An 18,405-nucleotide genomic window follows, 5' to 3' on the forward strand; every position below is an offset into this window, starting at 1 on the left:
CTATGTTACAAGTTAAATGTGCATCGAATAAGCTTCTGCATTGCTACAGAGTCACCCAAAGGTGTGGTTAAAATTTCGACGAACATTTTAACAGGTATGCTTCACCTATCCTTTTTGTAGAAGTGGAGTGTATAATTTGTAATCCCCACCTTTTTGCGTCACCCAGAACAATTTCATCCTTAAAGAAGTTGTCTTTTTTCTTTTTTTTTTCCAAAGTGTGGCAAATTTGAAATAAACAAATTTCACTAAAACGTTCACCTTTGAGAAAGAACATAGAAAAAAATAGAACAATTTGAAAAGGTTATTTTACAGTATTGTAAAATTTTTTAAAAGTAGTACATTCACCAATAAATAACGTGTGTGCAATTTTTTTTTTTTAAATTGCGTGTGTGTACGTAATATACACACCGCCAACGGTTGTGTCACTTGCGCGCATATTTCTGCACTGTACTGTACTGATTTCGCATATTGGCTGTAATTATTGCCATTAACCAGTTCTCCGCTCGGGCAACAAATGATACGTACAGAACATTTGCTCCTTTGTTCGCTGGAAATTTCACTATCATTACGCATGAAACGTGTTTTTCCGCCTTTGGTCAGTTGCGCAACCATGTGTTTCGTTAGCAGTAAAACTTTGGCGCGTATGCCTTCTGGGTGTATTGCTTATTTGCGGTGAATAAAAGCGGAAAATTCGTGCGCGGCCAAATGGCGCCTGCCCCCATGTACATAAAACGCAGACCGCATATGTACGTGCGTTTATATGCGCACATTTGGCCGTACGTTTATTCGCACAATTATACTTGCGTTTATGCATACACTTTTGCATAATTAGTATATTCCTTTGCTGCCTCACTTTTAACACATTTTTTTTTTTTTTCGCACTTCCAAAAATTGCCTGAACAGTTCATAATTTTTTAGCCACATCAATTCGAAATAGCTAACTGGAAGAGCAGTTTTGGTTAAAAAGTTTTGCAAGGTAAGGTAAAAAGGGAGGGAGTGGCAATAAATTGAAAAAAAAAATTCGAAGTGGAAAAAAAGAATAAGGCGAAGACGAAGGGGCAAATTGAAGTGGCCAAAGTGAAGTGGCCAAAGTGAAGTGGTCAAATTGAAGTGGCCAAAGCGAAGTGGCCAAAGCGAATGCGGAAAAACCGTTGTTATCGTAAATTCTCAGAAAACGAAGGTTTCAAAGAGGTGTACTTCCCCACTATATATATAACTTCCTTTTTTTCAGCGTAAAAAAGGAAAATACGCAATTACAGTTTAATAGGGGGGCCTGCAAACACTTCTGGCGTAAAACATCGTTTGTGCCATTCATCGCAACTTTGCATAAATGGCGATATTGTTATACAGTTTTGTTTTTCCACAAAATTGACATAATCATTAGGCCAAGTGTGGCAATTACTTGCTACGTTGAACATTTTTTTGTGCGGCATAAAAACACACTATGTTCACACTTGCGCAGTGATCGTTATATGCCCCATATGCATAATTTGTATGCGTAATTTGTAACGTCCCCAATTTCCATGCCTTTTTTTGTCTATATATCCCAATTGATGATTAAATAAATATGAAAATACCCCCGTCGCCACAAGATAATTTGCCTTTGCAGAAGAAGGCCTTACGTATGTACTTTCCAATTTTGCATTTAACTTAATTTTTTATAAAATAATTCTATGATAAAAGGATAATCTGCACAATAACAGTATTTACGAAAAAATTTCATAAAAAAAAACGTTAATTAATGCTACATCACGGATAATGTTTTGAAGAGCCTTCTTCTTTCACCCCCTTTTTGTTTTAAAAAGATATTGTTAAGTGGGATGAATATAGATATAAGTGCATGTATATAAATATACATATATGCTACATATATATATATCCCATTTTGTACATTTTTCCCTTTTCGTTCGCCCTTTTTGCTTAATTTTTTATAAATGCGTAAAAACGAGAATATGTTTTGTAGCAACGAATTTATTGTAGATTCCCTGTAATCTGCGAAAGTCACCCATTTGATGAATAAAGCGTGTGGGCAGAGTTCTTCATTTTGTTCCCTGCTTACATGTACACCTTTGCGCGCCCCCCACCCATTGTATTATACCCTTCTTGGCGTGCCTACTGTACAGAGTATGCCCACGGCGTGCCCACCAATTTGACATTCCACCCTTTGCGTTTTTGATTTTTCCCCAAGTGCGTATGTTATATGTTAGGCGCTCTCCCGCCCTTGTCTACGTGATTACCCAAACGGGAGCAAAAGAATTGTGAAGCGTTGCAAGCCCCTGTCAGAGCAAAGCGGTTACTCCGTGCGCGTTTATTTTTCGCATTGCAATTTGTGCAACAGTTAGTCTACCTTTTTGCTAACCCCTTTGTGAACCCACTTTTATGCCCATACTGGCTGCACCTGCTTGGCGCCCCCCCCCATACGTAAACGCTGCAAATCCCCCGCCATCCACGGAACAGATGAATCTTCACGCATGAAAGCTGCCAAGGGAAGTAAACAATGGAGGGCGAAAAAATAAAATCCAACAGCATTTCCAACTTCTCCGTCACGTACGAAAGGGAATCTGGGGCCAACAGCAACAGCGACGATAAAAGTGTGAGCAGCAGCGAAAATGAGTCCAACTCGTTCATGAATTTGACCAGCGACAAAAATGAAAAGACAGAAAATAACAGCTTCATTCTAAACAATAGCAGCTTTGCAAATATGAAAGATAGCCTCTTGGAATCGATCGATTTGAGCGTTTTAGACTCGAATTTTGATTCGAAGAAGGATTTTTTGCCAAGTAATTTATCCAAAAATTTTAACAATTTGTCGAAAGAAAACCTTGGGAATAAATATTTAAATAAATTATTAAATAAAAGTGACTCGATGTTTATGTCCAAGGGTAAAGACATGAATTTAATGGAAAACAACCTGGGCAGTAACAACCTGCCAGTGAAGAGCAGCAACAAGAAGGAGGGCTTCATGGATTCATCCACCCCGATAAATGCAAATGAAGATAACGCAATGAATAACCTTAAAAAATATAGCAATGCTAATAATATTAACGATACGTATGAGAAGAAGATAATCGAAACGGAGTTGAGTGACTCAAGTGATTTTGAAAACATGGTGGGGGATCTCAGAATCACGTTTATTAATTGGCTGAAAAAGACACAAATGAATTTCATCCGAGAAAAGGACAAGCTTTTTAAAGACAAAAAGGAACTAGAAATGGAAAGAATAAGACTCTACAAAGAAATAGAAAATAGAAAATCAATCGAGGAACAGAAACTGCACGATGAAAGGAAAAAACTGGACATTGATATATCAAACGGGTATAAACAAATTAAGAAAGAAAAAGAAGAACACAGAAAAAGGTTCGATGAGGAAAGGCTACGATTTCTGCAAGAAATAGATAAAATAAAGCTAGTCCTCTATTTAGAAAAGGAAAAATATTTCCAAGAATATAAAAATTTTGAAAATGATAAGAAAAAAATTGTCGATGCGAATATCGCAACGGAGACTATGATTGATATAAACGTCGGGGGAGCCATATTCGAAACTTCTAGGCACACCCTAACACAGCAGAAGGACTCCTTCATAGAAAAGTTGCTAAGTGGGAGGTACCACGTGACGAGGGATAAGCAAGGCAGGATATTTCTAGATAGGGATAGCGAGTTATTCAGAATTATATTAAACTTTTTAAGAAATCCACTGACCGTTCCAATTCCAAAAGATTTAAGCGAAAGTGAGGCTTTACTAAAAGAGGCAGAATTTTATGGTATAAAATTTTTGCCCTTCCCCTTAGTCTTCTGCATGGGTGGTTTCGATGGGGTAGAGTACCTGAACTCCATGGAGCTGTTAGACATTAGCCAACAGTGTTGGCGCATGTGTACACCCATGTCCACGAAGAAGGCATATTTCGGAAGTGCCGTTTTGAACAATTTTTTATACGTTTTCGGAGGAAATAATTATGATTATAAAGCCCTTTTCGAAACTGAGGTATATGATCGGTTAAGAGACACTTGGTTTGTTTCTAGTAACTTGAATATCCCTCGAAGAAACAATTGTGGAGTTACATCCAACGGAAGAATCTACTGCATTGGTGGGTATGATGGGTCGTCTATCATCCCCAATGTGGAAGCCTATGATCATAGGATGAAGGCTTGGGTAGAAATCGCCCCCTTGAATACGCCTCGATCTTCCTCCATGTGTGTAGCCTTTGACAACAAAATATATGTCATCGGTGGGACCAATGGAGAAAGACTAAATTCGATCGAAGTGTATGATGAAAAGATGAACAAGTGGGAGCAATTTCCGTACGCCTTGTTAGAAGCCAGAAGCTCAGGGGCAGCTTTTAACTACCTAAATCAGATATATGTCGTTGGGGGGATTGACAACGAGCATAACATTTTGGACTCCGTGGAGCAGTACCAGCCGTTTAATAAAAGGTGGCAATTTCTCAATGGAGTTCCAGAGAAGAAGATGAATTTTGGAGCAGCCACACTCTCCGATTCGTACATCATCACTGGTGGCGAAAATGGCGATGTCTTAAATTCCTGTCACTTTTTCTCTCCAGACACGAATGAGTGGCAGATAGGCCCCTCCCTCTTGGTCCCCCGATTTGGACATTCCGTTTTAATTGCGAATATATGAATGTCAAGGGGGGGACATATAAAAGGGGGGAGGAGACAGGTGCTGCTGCTGCTGCTGGACATGGAACAGATGGGGAGAGTTATGTAGGGGAGGTGCACCCCCCGCCCTTTTTTTTTGCTACAACTTTCTCGGGTTTGTTTTTTCTCTCCTCCACTGCCACTACCACGGTATATGTTTCCCCCCAAACGCGCAGTTGCGCATGTTGGCCTAGAGAACCATTCGAGAGGTGACGAGTGATGATGGCGCCCGATTCGGAGGTGGAAGCGCGCGAGTGAGTAGCCTCCTGCTATTTGTAAAAAAGGTGGCCCCCACCCCCATACAGCTAGCTGCGCCGAGCGCACACGTCTGTTTGCATGTACCATAAATACATAGCTTGATGCGCGTAGTGATGAAAAAGTGATTTTTTTTTTTTTTTTTTTTTTTTTTTCCTGCGCGTTTTCAAGAATACACTATGGCATTGTATGAATATTTACGCACTGACTTGTGCACATGTTTTAAATGTGCTTGCCCCGTTTCCACCTCGGCATTTTCCCCCGCGTGTTGTTATTAATTAATTTTTTTTTTTTTTTTTTAATCTCACATTTCCCGTTTCTCTCCCCTCGCGTCCATTGCCACGTGGTGTTTCTCTCCCCTCGCTTCCATCGCCACGTGGTTTTTCTCTCCCCTCGCTTCCATCGCCACTTGGTGTTTCTCTCCCCCCGCTCCATTCCCCACTTGGTGTTTCTCTCCCCCCGTTCTATGAACCCATTCGTTTAAGACGGCACATGTCGTGTATACCACACGTATGTGAGAGCACGTGCGTGCCGACGCAGTTGTGCGCGTCATGTATGTGTACATATATGTAGCATATGGACTATATGCAGACAACTTTTCTTTTGCCGCCTTTCCCCTGCCCATTTTGTGACCCTCTAAGACTTTTTTTCTTTTTTTTATTCCCCCAAGAACGCTTAATTTTTTAGAAAAGCCTCTTCCCTAGTTTGAACCCGCCAAGAGGGAGCCCTTCCGCGTCGTATGTGCGCACAGATATGTGCAAATGTGTGTAGATATATATAAACATACATATATATTTTTGTTGCTGCCTCCTTTTTGGAAGTCAATTTTACCCCTTTTGACGAAGGAACAACGCCTGGGGCGGGAAAAGCACATCCGAGAAGGGGGGAAAAAAAAAGGACCCCTCGCGGTTGCTACATTTAACGTGTTGAGAGTGCGAAAGGAAGCGCTCTTTTTTTTGCCCAATATTTAGAAAGCCCCCCTTTGGAGGCTGCAGCTCACCGTGTGCCATGGCTACGTGTGGGGAGGAGCCTTTGAACAAATGATCAGAACTACTGTAACGAACGTAGCGATAACGCATGGGCAGACTGCACAGGTGATTGCTCGGTATCCACATCGATGATCCCCCCCTCGCGAGGGTGCATCTTTGCCTGCGCCTATGCCCCCCGTGTCATGGGAAAAAAGTGTTGCTTTCCCCCCTGGAATATCCCCATTTGGGCACTTCCCAATCCCCCCGATGGATAACATTGTGAAGCTCCTTACGCAACAAAAGCAGCTACCGCTGTGCGAATATGTGAAGCGCGTCGGCCCAGGCAATTTCACCAATTTGGACCCAACCCAGTTGGAGCATTTTCTAAACAAATTGTGCAAAATACGGAATGCACAAAAGGAAGAGAAGGAGGAAGAATATGTGGTGGAAGCGCCGCCACTCATCAACATCAGTAGCATCCACGAGTGTAATGAGGAGCCACCCAACGGGAGCATATTTATCGACGCGTATAAAAAAGAAGACTTAATGAACGAATTAAAGCATGTAGGATTGGAAATTATTAAAAAGAGTGAAGTTGCCGTTTTGATCTTGGCGGGTGGTCTGGGGTCCCGTCTTGGCGTCAAGAAGCCAAAGGGGTTGGTAGAAATTACGCCAATAATGAAGAAGACGTTTTTCCAGTTTTATTTTGAGCAGGTGAAGTTTTTGGAAGAGTACGCAGTAGCAGTGGACACGGTTCGGGGAGGCCATGATCGTGCGGGTGGTGGAAGCAGCATGGGTGTGGGCATGGCCAACCGCTCAAACACAAGAGGGACGGACCCGCCCCCCCAAAGTAACCCCGCCGACGGAACGACCATCCACATCTACGTAATGACGTCCGAGTACACGCACGACGAAACGGTTCACTTTCTGGAGGAGAAAAATTTCTTCGGATTAAAAAAGGAAAATATAAAATTTTTTAAGCAGAGCAATAATTATGTCACCGATTTTAACTTCAACGTGGTTCTGTCCAATGAGCACACCTTGCTGACATGCCCCGGGGGGAATGGAGCCCTCTTCAGTGCCCTGGACAAGAACGAAATTGTTGAGGACATGGTCCGAAAAAACATAAAATACATTCAAGTTGCAAGTATTGATAATGTGTTAAATAAAATATCTGACCCAGTGTTAGTTGGCTTTTGTTCCTTTTTCCATTGCGACGTGGCTAATAAGGCGGTTAAAATGGAGGAGGTGGGATCAATGGGCATCTTCTGCCTAAAGCGGATGGCAAAAGAACAGCCACCCGGTAACGCCACCAAAAACGAATTCTCCGTGTGCGAATACACAGAAGTGAACGAATACATTTTGAGCAACCCAGAGCTCTTTACATATGGCAACATTTGCCACCACATTTTTTCTCTACCGTTCCTACGCCATATTGTAAAGGGGAAACTATACGACCATATGAAGATGCACAGAATAGTGCGCAAGAAGGAGTACTACCGCTTTGGGGAGGGAAAAAATGGGGACACCCCCCTGACCACTTCCTCCCCCCTGTACTGCTACGAATACTTCATTTTTGACGTTTTTAAATACGCCAAAAGGATTTTATCTTTGGAAGTTTCCAGAGAAGATGAATTTTACCCAATAAAAAGTAACGACAACGGAATGGCTATCCTAAATGCACAAAAAAAGTTAAGCAAGAGGAATAGAAAATGGCTTGAAAATATGAAGTTCACCGTAGTAGCTAACCCTGTGGAGGATCTCAACTGGTGCGAAGTTTCCCCTCTAGTCTCTTACGATGGAACTTTTTTTTTTCACTTGCCAGCACAGAAGGAGGTGCACCTGCCGTTTGCCCTCGATTGGGCTTCGTCCTCCTAACAGCTCATTCGGGGGCAGCCCTTTAAAAAAAGGAAGCACACATGGTCAAGCGGAATTGCAGAGGGGGGAGGGGGGAAAAAGTAACCCCACCCAGCTGTGCCATCTAGTCAACCACATATAGTTGCTCACATCTGTAGCCTCTTCAACCGGATATACGCACGTCCTTCTGCAGGCTACGGAATTTTGCGTCCATCCGGTAGGACCAGGGGGTCCCTGATTTTTTTGGGCTTTGCGAAGTGGTTGTCGAACAGGACCTTCTTCTGCTCTTCGTTGATCACCGGGAATTTGTCGCCGACCTGGGGGGGGGGGGGCAGTAATGAGGCGGCGACGTAGCGGTGGTGAAGCGGTTGTGAGGAGGCGACGTAGCAATGCTGACGCCATAATGACACCATGATGACGCGGTGAAGGGGTAACAAAATGGTGCACATTTGCGCCACGTGTGCACCCTCGCCGCTTCCCCCAGCTGTACCTTCAAGTTGCGTTCCTTGGCGTGTCCGGGCTGCAAATAATGTTCGGGTGGGGAGAGGGGCGCATGTGGAGGGGTTAATCATACAGTGGAACATCACGTCAAGCATTACACACACATTTGAAGAAAAATAAAAACACAGTAAGCACATTTTTTTTTATGCACGCAGCGCAGAAATAGTGGCTAATTGGCGCGAAGTGTCTAATAGGACAAGTGGGCTTAGAACTCCACACCTCTGCACAGTCGTGCAGATTTTCGCTTCTCCTCCCGCTTGCCACTCACCGCTGCCATGATGACGAATCTGGGTTCCTTCTCCCGCTCGTTCTCCTCCAGCTTCTTGTCGTAAGGGGGTCTGTTCTCCTGCAGGGACGGGGAATCAAAAATTGCAGTTGAACGAGGAGAAGCGTTACAGGGGGTGGGGGCCGATCACTCAGACGTCTCCGCGTTAGTACGCGTATGTGTGCAAGTCTATCTAATCGCACGGAGCTGCTTTCCAATTGGCCGTTTCACCCCCTCTTTCCACGCGCGCCTAGCCTACCTCGATGTTCATTATAGTTCCATCAGAGTGCACATAGAAAATGTCGCACCTGAACAAGTCATAATTTATCTGCTTATCTGGTGGAGCCCTTTTATTGTAATTCTCGATGAACTTCCTGGCGTTAACAAATCTGTTGGGGTCCCTATAAAGTAAGCTCTTTAGCCTTTTCCTTCTGTAAAAATGCATGTTGGTGGAGGGATCTCCATCCCTTATTATTTCATCTAACGATGGAAAAATATTCGAATCTGATTTTTCATTTTCATATTGAAACCCTTCTTCCCTTAACTTCCTTTTGATGTCCATATCGACAGGTTCAAAACTGTTTATGATATTTTTAAAAGGAGAAAAATAAAACAGGTTGGCCATCGGGCTAGCTGGTTTTTTTGCATATTTTTCAAATTTCTTATCATTTCTTATGTTTAATTCGTAACAATCGAATTTCCTTTCTGGTCTCTGCGTGTTTGCTTCGTACAATTTGTTGCTTATCTTTTTTACGCAATTTTTTGGACATCCTTTTTGCTTTACAAAGCAGTATGGCCGTCTCCTTATGTTCACTCCATTGTGGAAGGCGGCTTCGGGTAAGTGAGCGGCGTTACAGTTACCTCTACTGTAGCATCGTTGGGAACTTACCAGGATGGTTATATGTGTGCAGGCCAGGAAAAGAATCACGCGCAGGAGGACTTCCCCGTTCGCCAGCCTGTACATTTACGCGGGCAGGGTGGGGGCGGCACGCACATGTTCGATGTGGTGCGAAGTGGTGAGGAACAAAGAGTGTCACATGAAAAAGAAAACACATTAAACGGGGGGACCTATCGAAAGAGCATTTTTTCCTTCTCTTTCGGGAAAAACAACAAAAGGTATGTTCCCCTTTTGAGGAGAAGCGCAACGCAGTTCCTTTTTTTTTTTTTTTTACAATGCGGGAACTGCTGGGAAGTTTGCCGATTTGCCCCTTCTACCCAAGCTGAGGTGATACCATTTGACCTGCGCTTGGCGATCTTTCACAATATGACACTTTTGTTCATTTTTCCCCCTTCGTGAATCTCTCCCAAGTTGTGTATTTTTTTCAGCAAATTCGCTCAAACGGGAGAGCGACGTGAAAGCCTCTACCCGCTTCGCGCGCGGTATTTCCCGCGGTGCCTTAAGTCTTCATATTATACACTTACAAACGGGGAAGCGCCAAAATGGCTGTTGCACAAACGAGAGTTTATCGCGCGGGCAGTTGGGCACCCCACGAATCGGGATGACACAAAAAGGCTTCCAAATTTAAAAATTAAGGATTCAAAAATGAAGAGGTAAAACGGAAAAAGTACACGCAACGAGCAGCCATCCCGCATATCAACCGCGCACACCCACCCCGCATATCAACCACAAACACCCACCCCGCATATCAACCACGAACACTCACCCCGCGGGGTTACCCCGACTGGAAAAATTACACTTCACAGTTGGGGGCGGATAACCTTTTGCAAACGCGAAAGGGGGCGGGCTTTTCGAACACACCGTGGGCGGAATTAATCACGTGGCAGTATTTTTCGCGGATGGCCAAACGGGGAGGGGGCGCCATCGGGAGGAGCGCATGACATTATGCCACCCCACAGGTACAGCGTACGCTTAACGGGGTGGCGATCAAAACGTCTTCTCCTTTTTTTTTTCCCGATGTATCCGTTGGAGCGTTTTGTGTGCCCATGTGCACACCGCAGTGCAGTGGTCCAAACGTGGGCATGCCCCTTCGCTCCTTGGCCGCTCTCCCTCCCACCAGGCGACCTACTCCTCGGCATTCCAATCCTTGAACATGAGGATGAAGTCGTCCATGCCCAATTTCTGCGGAGCGAACTTCATCTCCGTGTTAATTTTGTTACCCTCTTGAGCTAAAATTTGGTTCGCCGTGTACTGCTTGCTCTGATGGATCTGCAGAATTCTTTCCTCCACTGTTTTTTCCAAAACGAATTTGTAAATGCTGACGTCCTTTAGCTGCCCAATTCTGTGGACACGTTCGAAGGCTTGATCTTCGATGGCGGGGTTCCACCACAAGTCCATCAGGTACACTTTAGACGAAACTGTGAGGTTGAGACCGACTCCACCTGCTTTCAGCGAACATAAGAGAACTTTGCCAGCGAAATTTTCCACAGCAATTGGAGAAGAAGGGGTAGTAAATCCAATTCCTGGCTGGTATACTTTCCCCCTCTGTACATTAAACCAAAAGAGAGTAGTTTTTCTCTCTTCATATGTTAAAGACCCATCATATATTTTGTTGGGAATATTATGTAGGGTTAATAATTTCTGTATAATTTTTAGAAATCCTATCCACTGCGAAAATACCACAATGTGCAATTCGTTTTGCATGTCATTCTGTATATGATCAAATAGTTGCTTCAATTTTGTGGAGTACACGAAGTTTTCTTTTTTCATTTTTTTTAGCAACTCATCTAGAGGCGACTTATTTTCCTGTAGCGTTTTCAATGATTTTAGACTTATATACTGATTGCACTCTGGGCACTTCTTATCTGCTATTTGGGTTAGGTGGAAATAATTGTCCGCACATTTTTTGCACATGATATGCATGCATTTGGTGATTAGTGGGTATACAGCATCTTCCAAGCATATTACACACTGAATTGCGTTTCCCCCTTTTAGTAGGTCTATCATTTGGATGTAATCATCGTCCAGTTGGTTTGAATGCGTCGCGCCTAGCATGAAATTGTATATGAGGTCATCCCCTCGGTTCGTTGGCTCATCTGGTGCATCTTTACCGTGGGAGTTGCTAAACGGAGTGCCTCTCCCAGTGCTGCCATTTTCGGGGAGAAAATCGCCGCCTCGTACTCGTGCTCGTCCGCCTTCTTCTCCCCCCCCTTCGATTTCCCCCTTCCACTCATCGTCGTCGTCCTTCTTCTTCAGCGCGTTGTTTATATCCTCCCGATTCCATTCCTCGAAAAACGGTTTGGAGAACAAAAGCAGCGGGTGCGAGCAGCACTGCCTTAACCTTAGCAGCAGCTGCAAAACGTGGGAGTAATGACTTAGCACATTCCCATCATGCATGTACGTGTCAAACTTAGTTTTGCTTCTGTAAAAAATGGCTCGGTAAAAATCTTCCTCCTCCATGGAAAACTTCAGCTTCATGAGATGCACATTCTTTTTCGGCAGAGATATGATGTAGTCTCCCTCCTTTGTCCTCGACTTTTTTGTTCTCCTCAACAGAATGGGAGACGATATTTTCCTCACCACATCCAGGGCTAAGTTCAATTTGTTTTTATTTACATAATCTATAATTTCTTTATTCCACCATTCAATCGTGCCATACGGTTTTATGCCTAAAAATCGGAAGAGCGGGAAGATGTCAAAAATGGAGTTCTGTATGGGCGTTCCCGTCAAGCACCAGTTTCTTTCTCCCCTCAATTTCCACACCGCGACTGACTGGATGGAGTTCTTATTCTTTATCACATGCGCTTCATCGATTATGATTCTTCTCCATGTTATTCTATACAGGGGGCACTCCTTCTTGGGGCTCCCCTGCTTTGCGTTCTTCCTCTCGTCACTCGATTTGAGCGTATTATTGGCAGTTGTAGTGGCCATCTTTGCGCCCAGAACGGTCTTCTTGAAGAAGCTGTTTATCTTGGGGCTCTCATTATTTGTTCCACGCTGGGGACTCCCCCTGGGGGAGAAGCCCTTCGCGCCACGTTTGAGACCCAACACCCTGGATTTCTCTTCCTTTGGGCTCCCCTTGATGAGTCCCTCGTCCCCATGTTCGCGCTTACTCTTCCCATCATCATCGTTCTCCCTTCCAGAGTTGTTATCCTCACCACTGCTCCCTTTCTTACTTAGCGTGTTCTTATATTCAGAGACTAGGGTAGAATAGGTGGTCAGCACCACGGAGTACTTAGACAGTTCTTCGCTGCTTACATCTTTGGAGGTGCCGTAGTAAATATAAGCCGTGAGGAAGCCCTCCCTAGTGTGCTTCTCTATTTCTTGTTTCCACTGATAGATTAGAGCCAAAGGGGCAATAATTAAAGTCCCCCCTTTTTTGAAATTAAATCCCTTGATGGTATTCTCTATCAAGTAAGTAGCGTTGTTCTTATTTTGGTTGCTACTATTTTGTAAATGCAATTTATTGTGGCAAACATCGTGCGCTATCAATCCGATGCTTTGTATAGTTTTTCCTAACCCCATTTCGTCCGCTAGAATGCCCCCCCTGAATGGAGGCACATACTGAGGGTACGTCAGCGAAAAGCACCCCGTTAATTTGTTTACGTAGAAATATTTTAGCACGCACACCAGGTTGTCCTTTTCATATATTTTTATGTTGGGGATAAATGCGTGTTCCTCCCACAGGGGGTTAAGCGGTTGCTTGTTGCGAATGTCGTCATCATCGTCGTCGTAGTTTTCTTCGCCGCTGTTGTCTTCCCTTTGGCCGCGCGATTTGCCTTTCTCCCGCTTGATGGCCTGGCCGCTCCGTCTCGCCTCGCGCTGGGGCGGCGTGCCCGCCGGTTCGAACTTGCACTGAGGGGGGATTCCACCCCGTTCGGCTTTACACTCGGGGAAGCTTCCACCCTGTTCTACCTTACACTCGGGGAAGCTTCCACCCTGTTCGGCTTTGCATCGAGGAGTGCTCCCCCCCAGTTCTACCTTACACTGAGGAGCGCTTCCCCCCAGTTCTACCTTACACTGAGGGGCGCTTCCCCCCTGTTCTACCTTACACTGAGGGGTGGCTCCCCCCCGATCGACCCTACACTCGGAGAGAGCGCCCTGCGCGAGACCCACCTTCGAGGCGAACTTCTTACTTATTATGGAAAGCACCTGCGTCCTCTTCCTTGCCGCGCCTTCAAAGGGAGGGTTATCCTTAACCCCTTCATCAATAACGATTTCTTTGATGTCCTCGTTCTTTTTAATTTTCTCTTTGAAATATTCGGGGGGGTTTTCCTTGGTGTACATCCACCACACCCCTTCCGCCTGGTACGTCTTCAGAGTAGGTTTAAAGTAAAACTTATCCGGGTGAATTTCCTCGAACTCTTCCAGAAGGTACCCCCCTCGATATTTCTCTTCCACAAAAACCATGTTCGTTGCTTCTTCGTTGTTTTCCTCCATCTCGTTTTCGCTGAGGGAGTCCACCATTTCGTCTTCCTCCTTGGTCACGCTGAGGGTGGCGGGGTCTAACGAGGGGGTGAGGGGCGGCATAAGGCGGGGTAAAGCTATCAACGCGGTTGCGGTGATGCCGCTGCTCGCTAAGCGATTTGCGCGGAGTACCACTTCCTGCAGAAGCAGGCCCATCTGCGAGGTAAACTGCGAACCGCTGTGGGGAACCACTACAAAGGGTTCCTTTTATGCTCTCTCTTTTTTCTCTCTCTTTTTTACGCCCTTTTTTTTGCTCCCTCTTTTTTCTCCCTCTTTTTTCTCTCACTTTTGATGCCTCACCTAAGACGGAGCGGCGCGACCCGCCCAGCGCCTTGTAAGGGGTGCTGAAGCCGAAGGAGGCGTCCCCCCCCCGGTCCTTCCTTCCATACACCGCCGGGTCGTTCCTAAAAGTGCTGTTCGAAGGCAACAGCAAACTTTCCTTATTAATCCTAATATGAGCACTTTCAAAGGAATCCATATCCACATTTTTGGCTAGTCGAAGCGGAGTGATTCTAAGCTCCTTAAATAAACTATCAACACTAAATTTAATCAAAGAATTATATTCATGAAATTTATGGGAGTCAATTTTGAAAGAATCAGGGTATAAAATAACATGAATAAAAGTTTTTAAGCTACCCCCAAATTTTAAATCACTTGGGGAAACTTTCTCTAAAATAATTTCGATTCTAATTGCATTAAGAACTAGTAGTACACATAAAGTTTTAGACAGATGGCTCTTAATTTTGGAGATGTCTCTATTGTTATTATGTTTGATTCTTATACATGGGTACCCCTCGTTAATATCTTTTAATATTTCACTTTTGCACTTGTCAAATTCTACGAACTTTTTATCTGCCGAAAGAATTTTATTTGCGTCTAGAAGACATTCTGAATATTCTTCATTGCACAGTGGGGAATTATTCCCTTTCTTTGTTAACACTTTTTTTTTTTTTACTTTTTTATTATTTGTGGGGATATTTCTTCCTATCACTTTTATGTAATCATTAGACATTACATAATTTTTATTTACCTTTAGCATATACATGGGGGAGTAGGACCTCTTCGTCGATTTGGGGGTTATCTCGTAGCTGATCTCAATGTCTTTGTCGCTCTTCACGTCGCATATTTCGCTCGACAAAATGATGGAGTCCGTTTCTATGCACCCCAAATAGTACTCAAAGAAGACCCCCTTGTCTCTTATAAGCTCTGCCCTCCTGTTCGACGCCTCGAATTCTTTTATCTTCGCCAGCTTTATCTGCTCGTAGTTGTACATGTTTATGTCTTCAATGATTTCGACTGCAAGGGGGAAGCACGTATGTACATATATATATATGTGTATATGTATTTATATATATGTATTTATATATATGTGTGTGTGTGTGCAAAATAACAAGGGAGAAAGAACACCAATTGGACAATCCAAATAAGCAAACAACGGGGCAGTTTTACGAATGGGAAAAGCAAAACAGCGCGGATCGCCCTTTCCCCTCAGTTGAATCCCTTACTGTCACTGCACCCCTCCATTGGCATTCCGTAGTTACTCCTCACAGGGCGCACCCCCCCAGGGTTACCAAGTCTTGACACCGTCGTGCATCGAGGCTCGTTCTCATTTAAGTTTATAATTTCTATGACGTCGCTATCGTAGCTCTCCCCCCCCAACTTGCCAACTGATTCTTGAAAAACTTTCGTGTCATTCTTAAAATAATTTGAGCTTGTCATTTAAGATGAAAATGTTCATTTAGGTTTTGCACAAAGGCAGGAGAAAAGAAAAAAGGGGAAGAAAAGGAAAGGAAAAAAGAGAAGAAAAGGAAAGGAAAAAAAAATACAAAAAAAATTATCACACGTGTAATGCGAAAAAAAAAAAGTAAAAGGAGTGTCTAATTATAACAAAGCGTACTTTAAATAAATCACATACTTTTTGGAGGTTACAAAATTGCGTTTAAAAGAAATGGCGTTTAATGTGGGACTGCGCGCTGAGGGGGGGGGCGACGTGGAAGCTCCTTCATTGGTCTCTCCGCATTGGGGCTCTCCGCATTCGGCCTCTTCACATTTGTCTTCGTCACATTTAGCCTCTTCACATTTAGCCTCTTTACAGTTCATCTCTGCTTCTTATCACCCTTGCGGTCTACACCTCCACGCAGCACACCCACATACCCGTGCATCAAAACGCGAGTGCCTCAAGACGTGCGATGCGGTCTGTCCTTATTCGCTACTCTGTCTGGCTAGGGAACATATACGCAGGTCGTTAACGCATTTGTGCGTGTAGACATGTGGAGTGCTGGGGTTCATGGGGGGCGCCCAATCTGAGGTGGTATTAACGCGTGAGAAGTCGCAAGGGCGTCGAACATTACATGCCTCTTTTTTTTTTGCTTCCCAAGCGGAGCTAAAATGTACATCCGTCTAGCGCACGTGTGTTGAACACTATACAAATGGTTTCGTAATACAAAAAAAAAAAAAAAAAAATGTGCGAAAAGGGGAAGCAAAATGGGAAGCAAAATTGGAAGCAAAAGGGGAGAAATTTTGGGCAAAGCGAAGACAAGGTGAAGACAAAATGAAGACAAAAATATTCAACTCAAAAGCTTACAAAAATAAAAACAGAAACAAAAAGGCGCAGACGCGCGCACTGATGAGCGGAGGGGCAAAGCAGTGGCAAAGCAGCGGCAATGCAGCGGCCTACGTACATAATTGCACATGCGTAAACGCACGTGCCATCGCATGAACGACCTCTGGGCCTTGTGATGGATGACGAGATGTCGAAAAAGGCTTACAGTTCGCCCTGAAGCACATGCGTGTACGAGCTTTTGCTTGCCATGGAAATATCTTATTCTGCTAAATAACGCAGCCCCCGTCCCCGTGGCTATTTGACGCCATTAAAAAGGAGGGAGTTTCGCGAAATGCACAGCATAAATTAAAGGTGTCAAAAAATGTTGCAACTGCTCGGGGGATTCCGAATTTATGTGAATTATTTGTACTTACGATTGGCGTAAATGTAACAAAGCAAATGAAAATGATAATGAAGTGTTAGCGATAATTATAATGAAAAGGATACTGTTATTTTTGTTGCTTTTTTGTTGCTTTTTTGTTGCTTTTTTGTTGCTTTTTTGTTGCTTTTTTTTTTTTTTTTTTTTTTTCTCATTGAGTGTACATTTTTTTCGTGTCAAATTGGGCTACTCACCATTTGGAGCGTTTTATAAAAAAAAAAAAAAAAAAAAACGGAGAACAAACGAGATAGGGCAAAACGAACGGAGAAGATTAAAAAGGGAAAACGGGAAAACAAAATGAGAGAGCGGGAAAATGATAAGTACGAGAGGAACGGAGAAATAAAAAACGTATGCGGACTGTCGTGATGTGTTTTTATACGTATGAGGAAACACTATAACGGTTTAATGTGAAACTTCTCATCTTTAAATGGGCCATTTTTGTCATGTTACGAAGCAGGCAATAAAGAAAACTTCCTTTCAGTTGTTCATACAAGTTACGGCTTTTCATTTTTGCAATTTTGCGCGCTTCCCTTTTTGTATTGCGTTTTTACGGGAAAAAATGCAGTCAAACTGTGGTGTACGCGGGCGCGGCTACGGCACTTTCGACGTGGAGATAACGCGGCCAATTTGTCACTTGTCAGCGGTAAACCTGTCAAGGGTAAGCCCGCCATTCGCAAACTTGCCAATTGTGCAAATTCGCCATCTCCGATCTGCCATCCGTCATTTGCGAAAATAAGCGTGCGCATGCGACCACGGCGCGGGCAGGGGGATATCGAAAAGGCAAGCAGGAACGATTTATTTTGCGAAGGGCGATGATTTCAAAGTGTTTCCCCGGGGCTATCATCCGCGTCCCTACTTCGCGTAACTTCTCCCGGGTAACTTTTCGTACCTCCTTACTGCTTGAGAAAATCTCCCCACACATTTTTCCCTGGCATGTATGTAAAATTTCGCGCAAGTGGAAAAAAAAAAAAATAAAACGCTTAAAAATACGTAAAACTGAGTAAAAGTGCGTAAAAACGCGAACACACTTTTAAGCACCCTGTGCGGAACGTCCATTTCCCTTTAACAAGAAGGACTTCGTTTCCACCCCTCTCTCTCTTCCGTTTAACACTCTTTAAGCGAGTGAAGCACAAACGGGGAAAAAAATTAAACCGCGCCCCACCTCTAAAAGATAACTAACGCCCAGTCGGTATGCCATTCCCCCCGACTAAAGGCATAAGCACAATTTGTAAATGATAAGCGCTGCTAAGCGTACCTTCCATTTTTGCACAATATCGCGAATGTAAGGCCTCTTTTACTGCACATAGCGCTGAAAGGCGCGCGCATGCTCATTCGCATATGTGTATGTGTTTATTGCAAGTTAATTTGCGCACATGTGAGGTGTACCTTTTTTTTTTCTTAGCGTGTGAACGCAAAATGCATCGCTAAAAAAAAAAAATACCACCCATGTGCGCATAAAACTTGTCGTGTATATGTATATAATATATATATAATATTATATATATATGCTTTTTTTTTTTTTTTTTTGGTGGGGAAGTAACAAGTAAAACCTTTTCGCGC

The 18,405-nt window shown here is 43.7% G+C and overlaps 4 protein-coding genes across 4 annotated transcripts, besides 8 other annotated features; 2 read left to right on the forward strand and 2 right to left on the reverse strand.

Moving 5' to 3' along the window:
* Positions 1 to 2,497: 2,497 nt before the first annotated feature.
* On the forward strand, positions 2,498 to 4,636 carry PVX_083080 (kelch domain-containing protein; the record flags this gene model as incomplete). Its single annotated transcript, XM_001614165.1, has 1 exon — positions 2,498 to 4,636. One exon carries the CDS (start codon positions 2,498 to 2,500, stop codon positions 4,634 to 4,636), a length of 2,139 nt encoding a protein of 712 aa, XP_001614215.1.
* Positions 3,802 to 3,937: a microsatellite.
* Positions 4,637 to 4,640: 4 nt separating the features above from the next.
* Positions 4,641 to 4,665: a microsatellite.
* Positions 4,666 to 6,143: 1,478 nt separating this feature from the next.
* Positions 6,144 to 7,754, forward strand: PVX_083075 (UDP-N-acteylglucosamine pyrophosphorylase 1, putative; the record flags this gene model as incomplete). The annotated part of the gene is made up of 1 exon (XM_001614164.1): positions 6,144 to 7,754. One exon carries the CDS (start codon positions 6,144 to 6,146, stop codon positions 7,752 to 7,754), a length of 1,611 nt encoding a protein of 536 aa, XP_001614214.1.
* PVX_083070 (hypothetical protein, conserved) lies at positions 7,464 to 9,778 on the reverse strand. The gene is made up of 4 exons (XM_001614163.1): positions 8,759 to 9,778; positions 8,503 to 8,580; positions 8,224 to 8,253; positions 7,464 to 8,050 (listed from the first exon to the last, which is right to left on the reverse strand). The coding sequence occupies exons 1-4, from the start codon at positions 9,461 to 9,463 to the stop codon at positions 7,928 to 7,930; spliced, it is 936 nt and encodes a 311-aa protein (XP_001614213.1). The 5' UTR covers positions 9,464 to 9,778; the 3' UTR covers positions 7,464 to 7,927.
* Positions 7,699 to 7,723: a microsatellite.
* Positions 8,450 to 8,474: a microsatellite.
* Positions 9,779 to 9,861: 83 nt separating the features above from the next.
* Positions 9,862 to 9,882: a microsatellite.
* Positions 9,883 to 10,522: 640 nt separating this feature from the next.
* Positions 10,523 to 16,132, reverse strand: PVX_083065 (hypothetical protein, conserved; the record flags this gene model as incomplete). The annotated part of the gene is made up of 3 exons (XM_001614162.1): positions 15,370 to 16,132; positions 14,165 to 15,160; positions 10,523 to 13,902 (listed from the first exon to the last, which is right to left on the reverse strand). Exons 1-3 carry the CDS (start codon positions 15,581 to 15,583, stop codon positions 10,523 to 10,525), a joined length of 4,590 nt encoding a protein of 1,529 aa, XP_001614212.1. The 5' UTR covers positions 15,584 to 16,132.
* Positions 14,893 to 14,913: a microsatellite.
* Positions 16,133 to 16,899: 767 nt separating the features above from the next.
* Positions 16,900 to 16,925: a microsatellite.
* A 646-nt stretch (positions 16,926 to 17,571) lies between these two features.
* Positions 17,572 to 17,594: a microsatellite.
* Positions 17,595 to 18,405: the final 811 nt, after the last annotated feature.

The sequence above is a fragment of the Plasmodium vivax genome, chromosome 12 (assembly GCF_000002415.2).
Source record: "Plasmodium vivax chromosome 12, whole genome shotgun sequence".
Lineage (NCBI taxonomy): Eukaryota > Apicomplexa > Aconoidasida > Haemosporida > Plasmodiidae > Plasmodium > Plasmodium vivax.

What these genes read in the sequence shown, in the direction of transcription:
- PVX_083070 (XM_001614163.1), bottom strand. Translation starts at nt 9,463, where the DNA reads ATGTACAGGCTGGCGAACGGGGAAGTCCTCCTGCGCGTGATTCTTTTC. An exon ending in GAACTATAATGAACATCGAG is followed by an intron (nt 8,581 to 8,758) that starts GTAGGCTAGGCG and finishes CCGTCCCTGCAG; the next exon opens with GAGAACAGACCCCCTTACGA. An exon ending in CCAAGGAACGCAACTTGAAG is followed by an intron (nt 8,051 to 8,223) that starts GTACAGCTGGGG and finishes CCCCCCCCCCAG; the next exon opens with GTCGGCGACAAATTCCCGGT.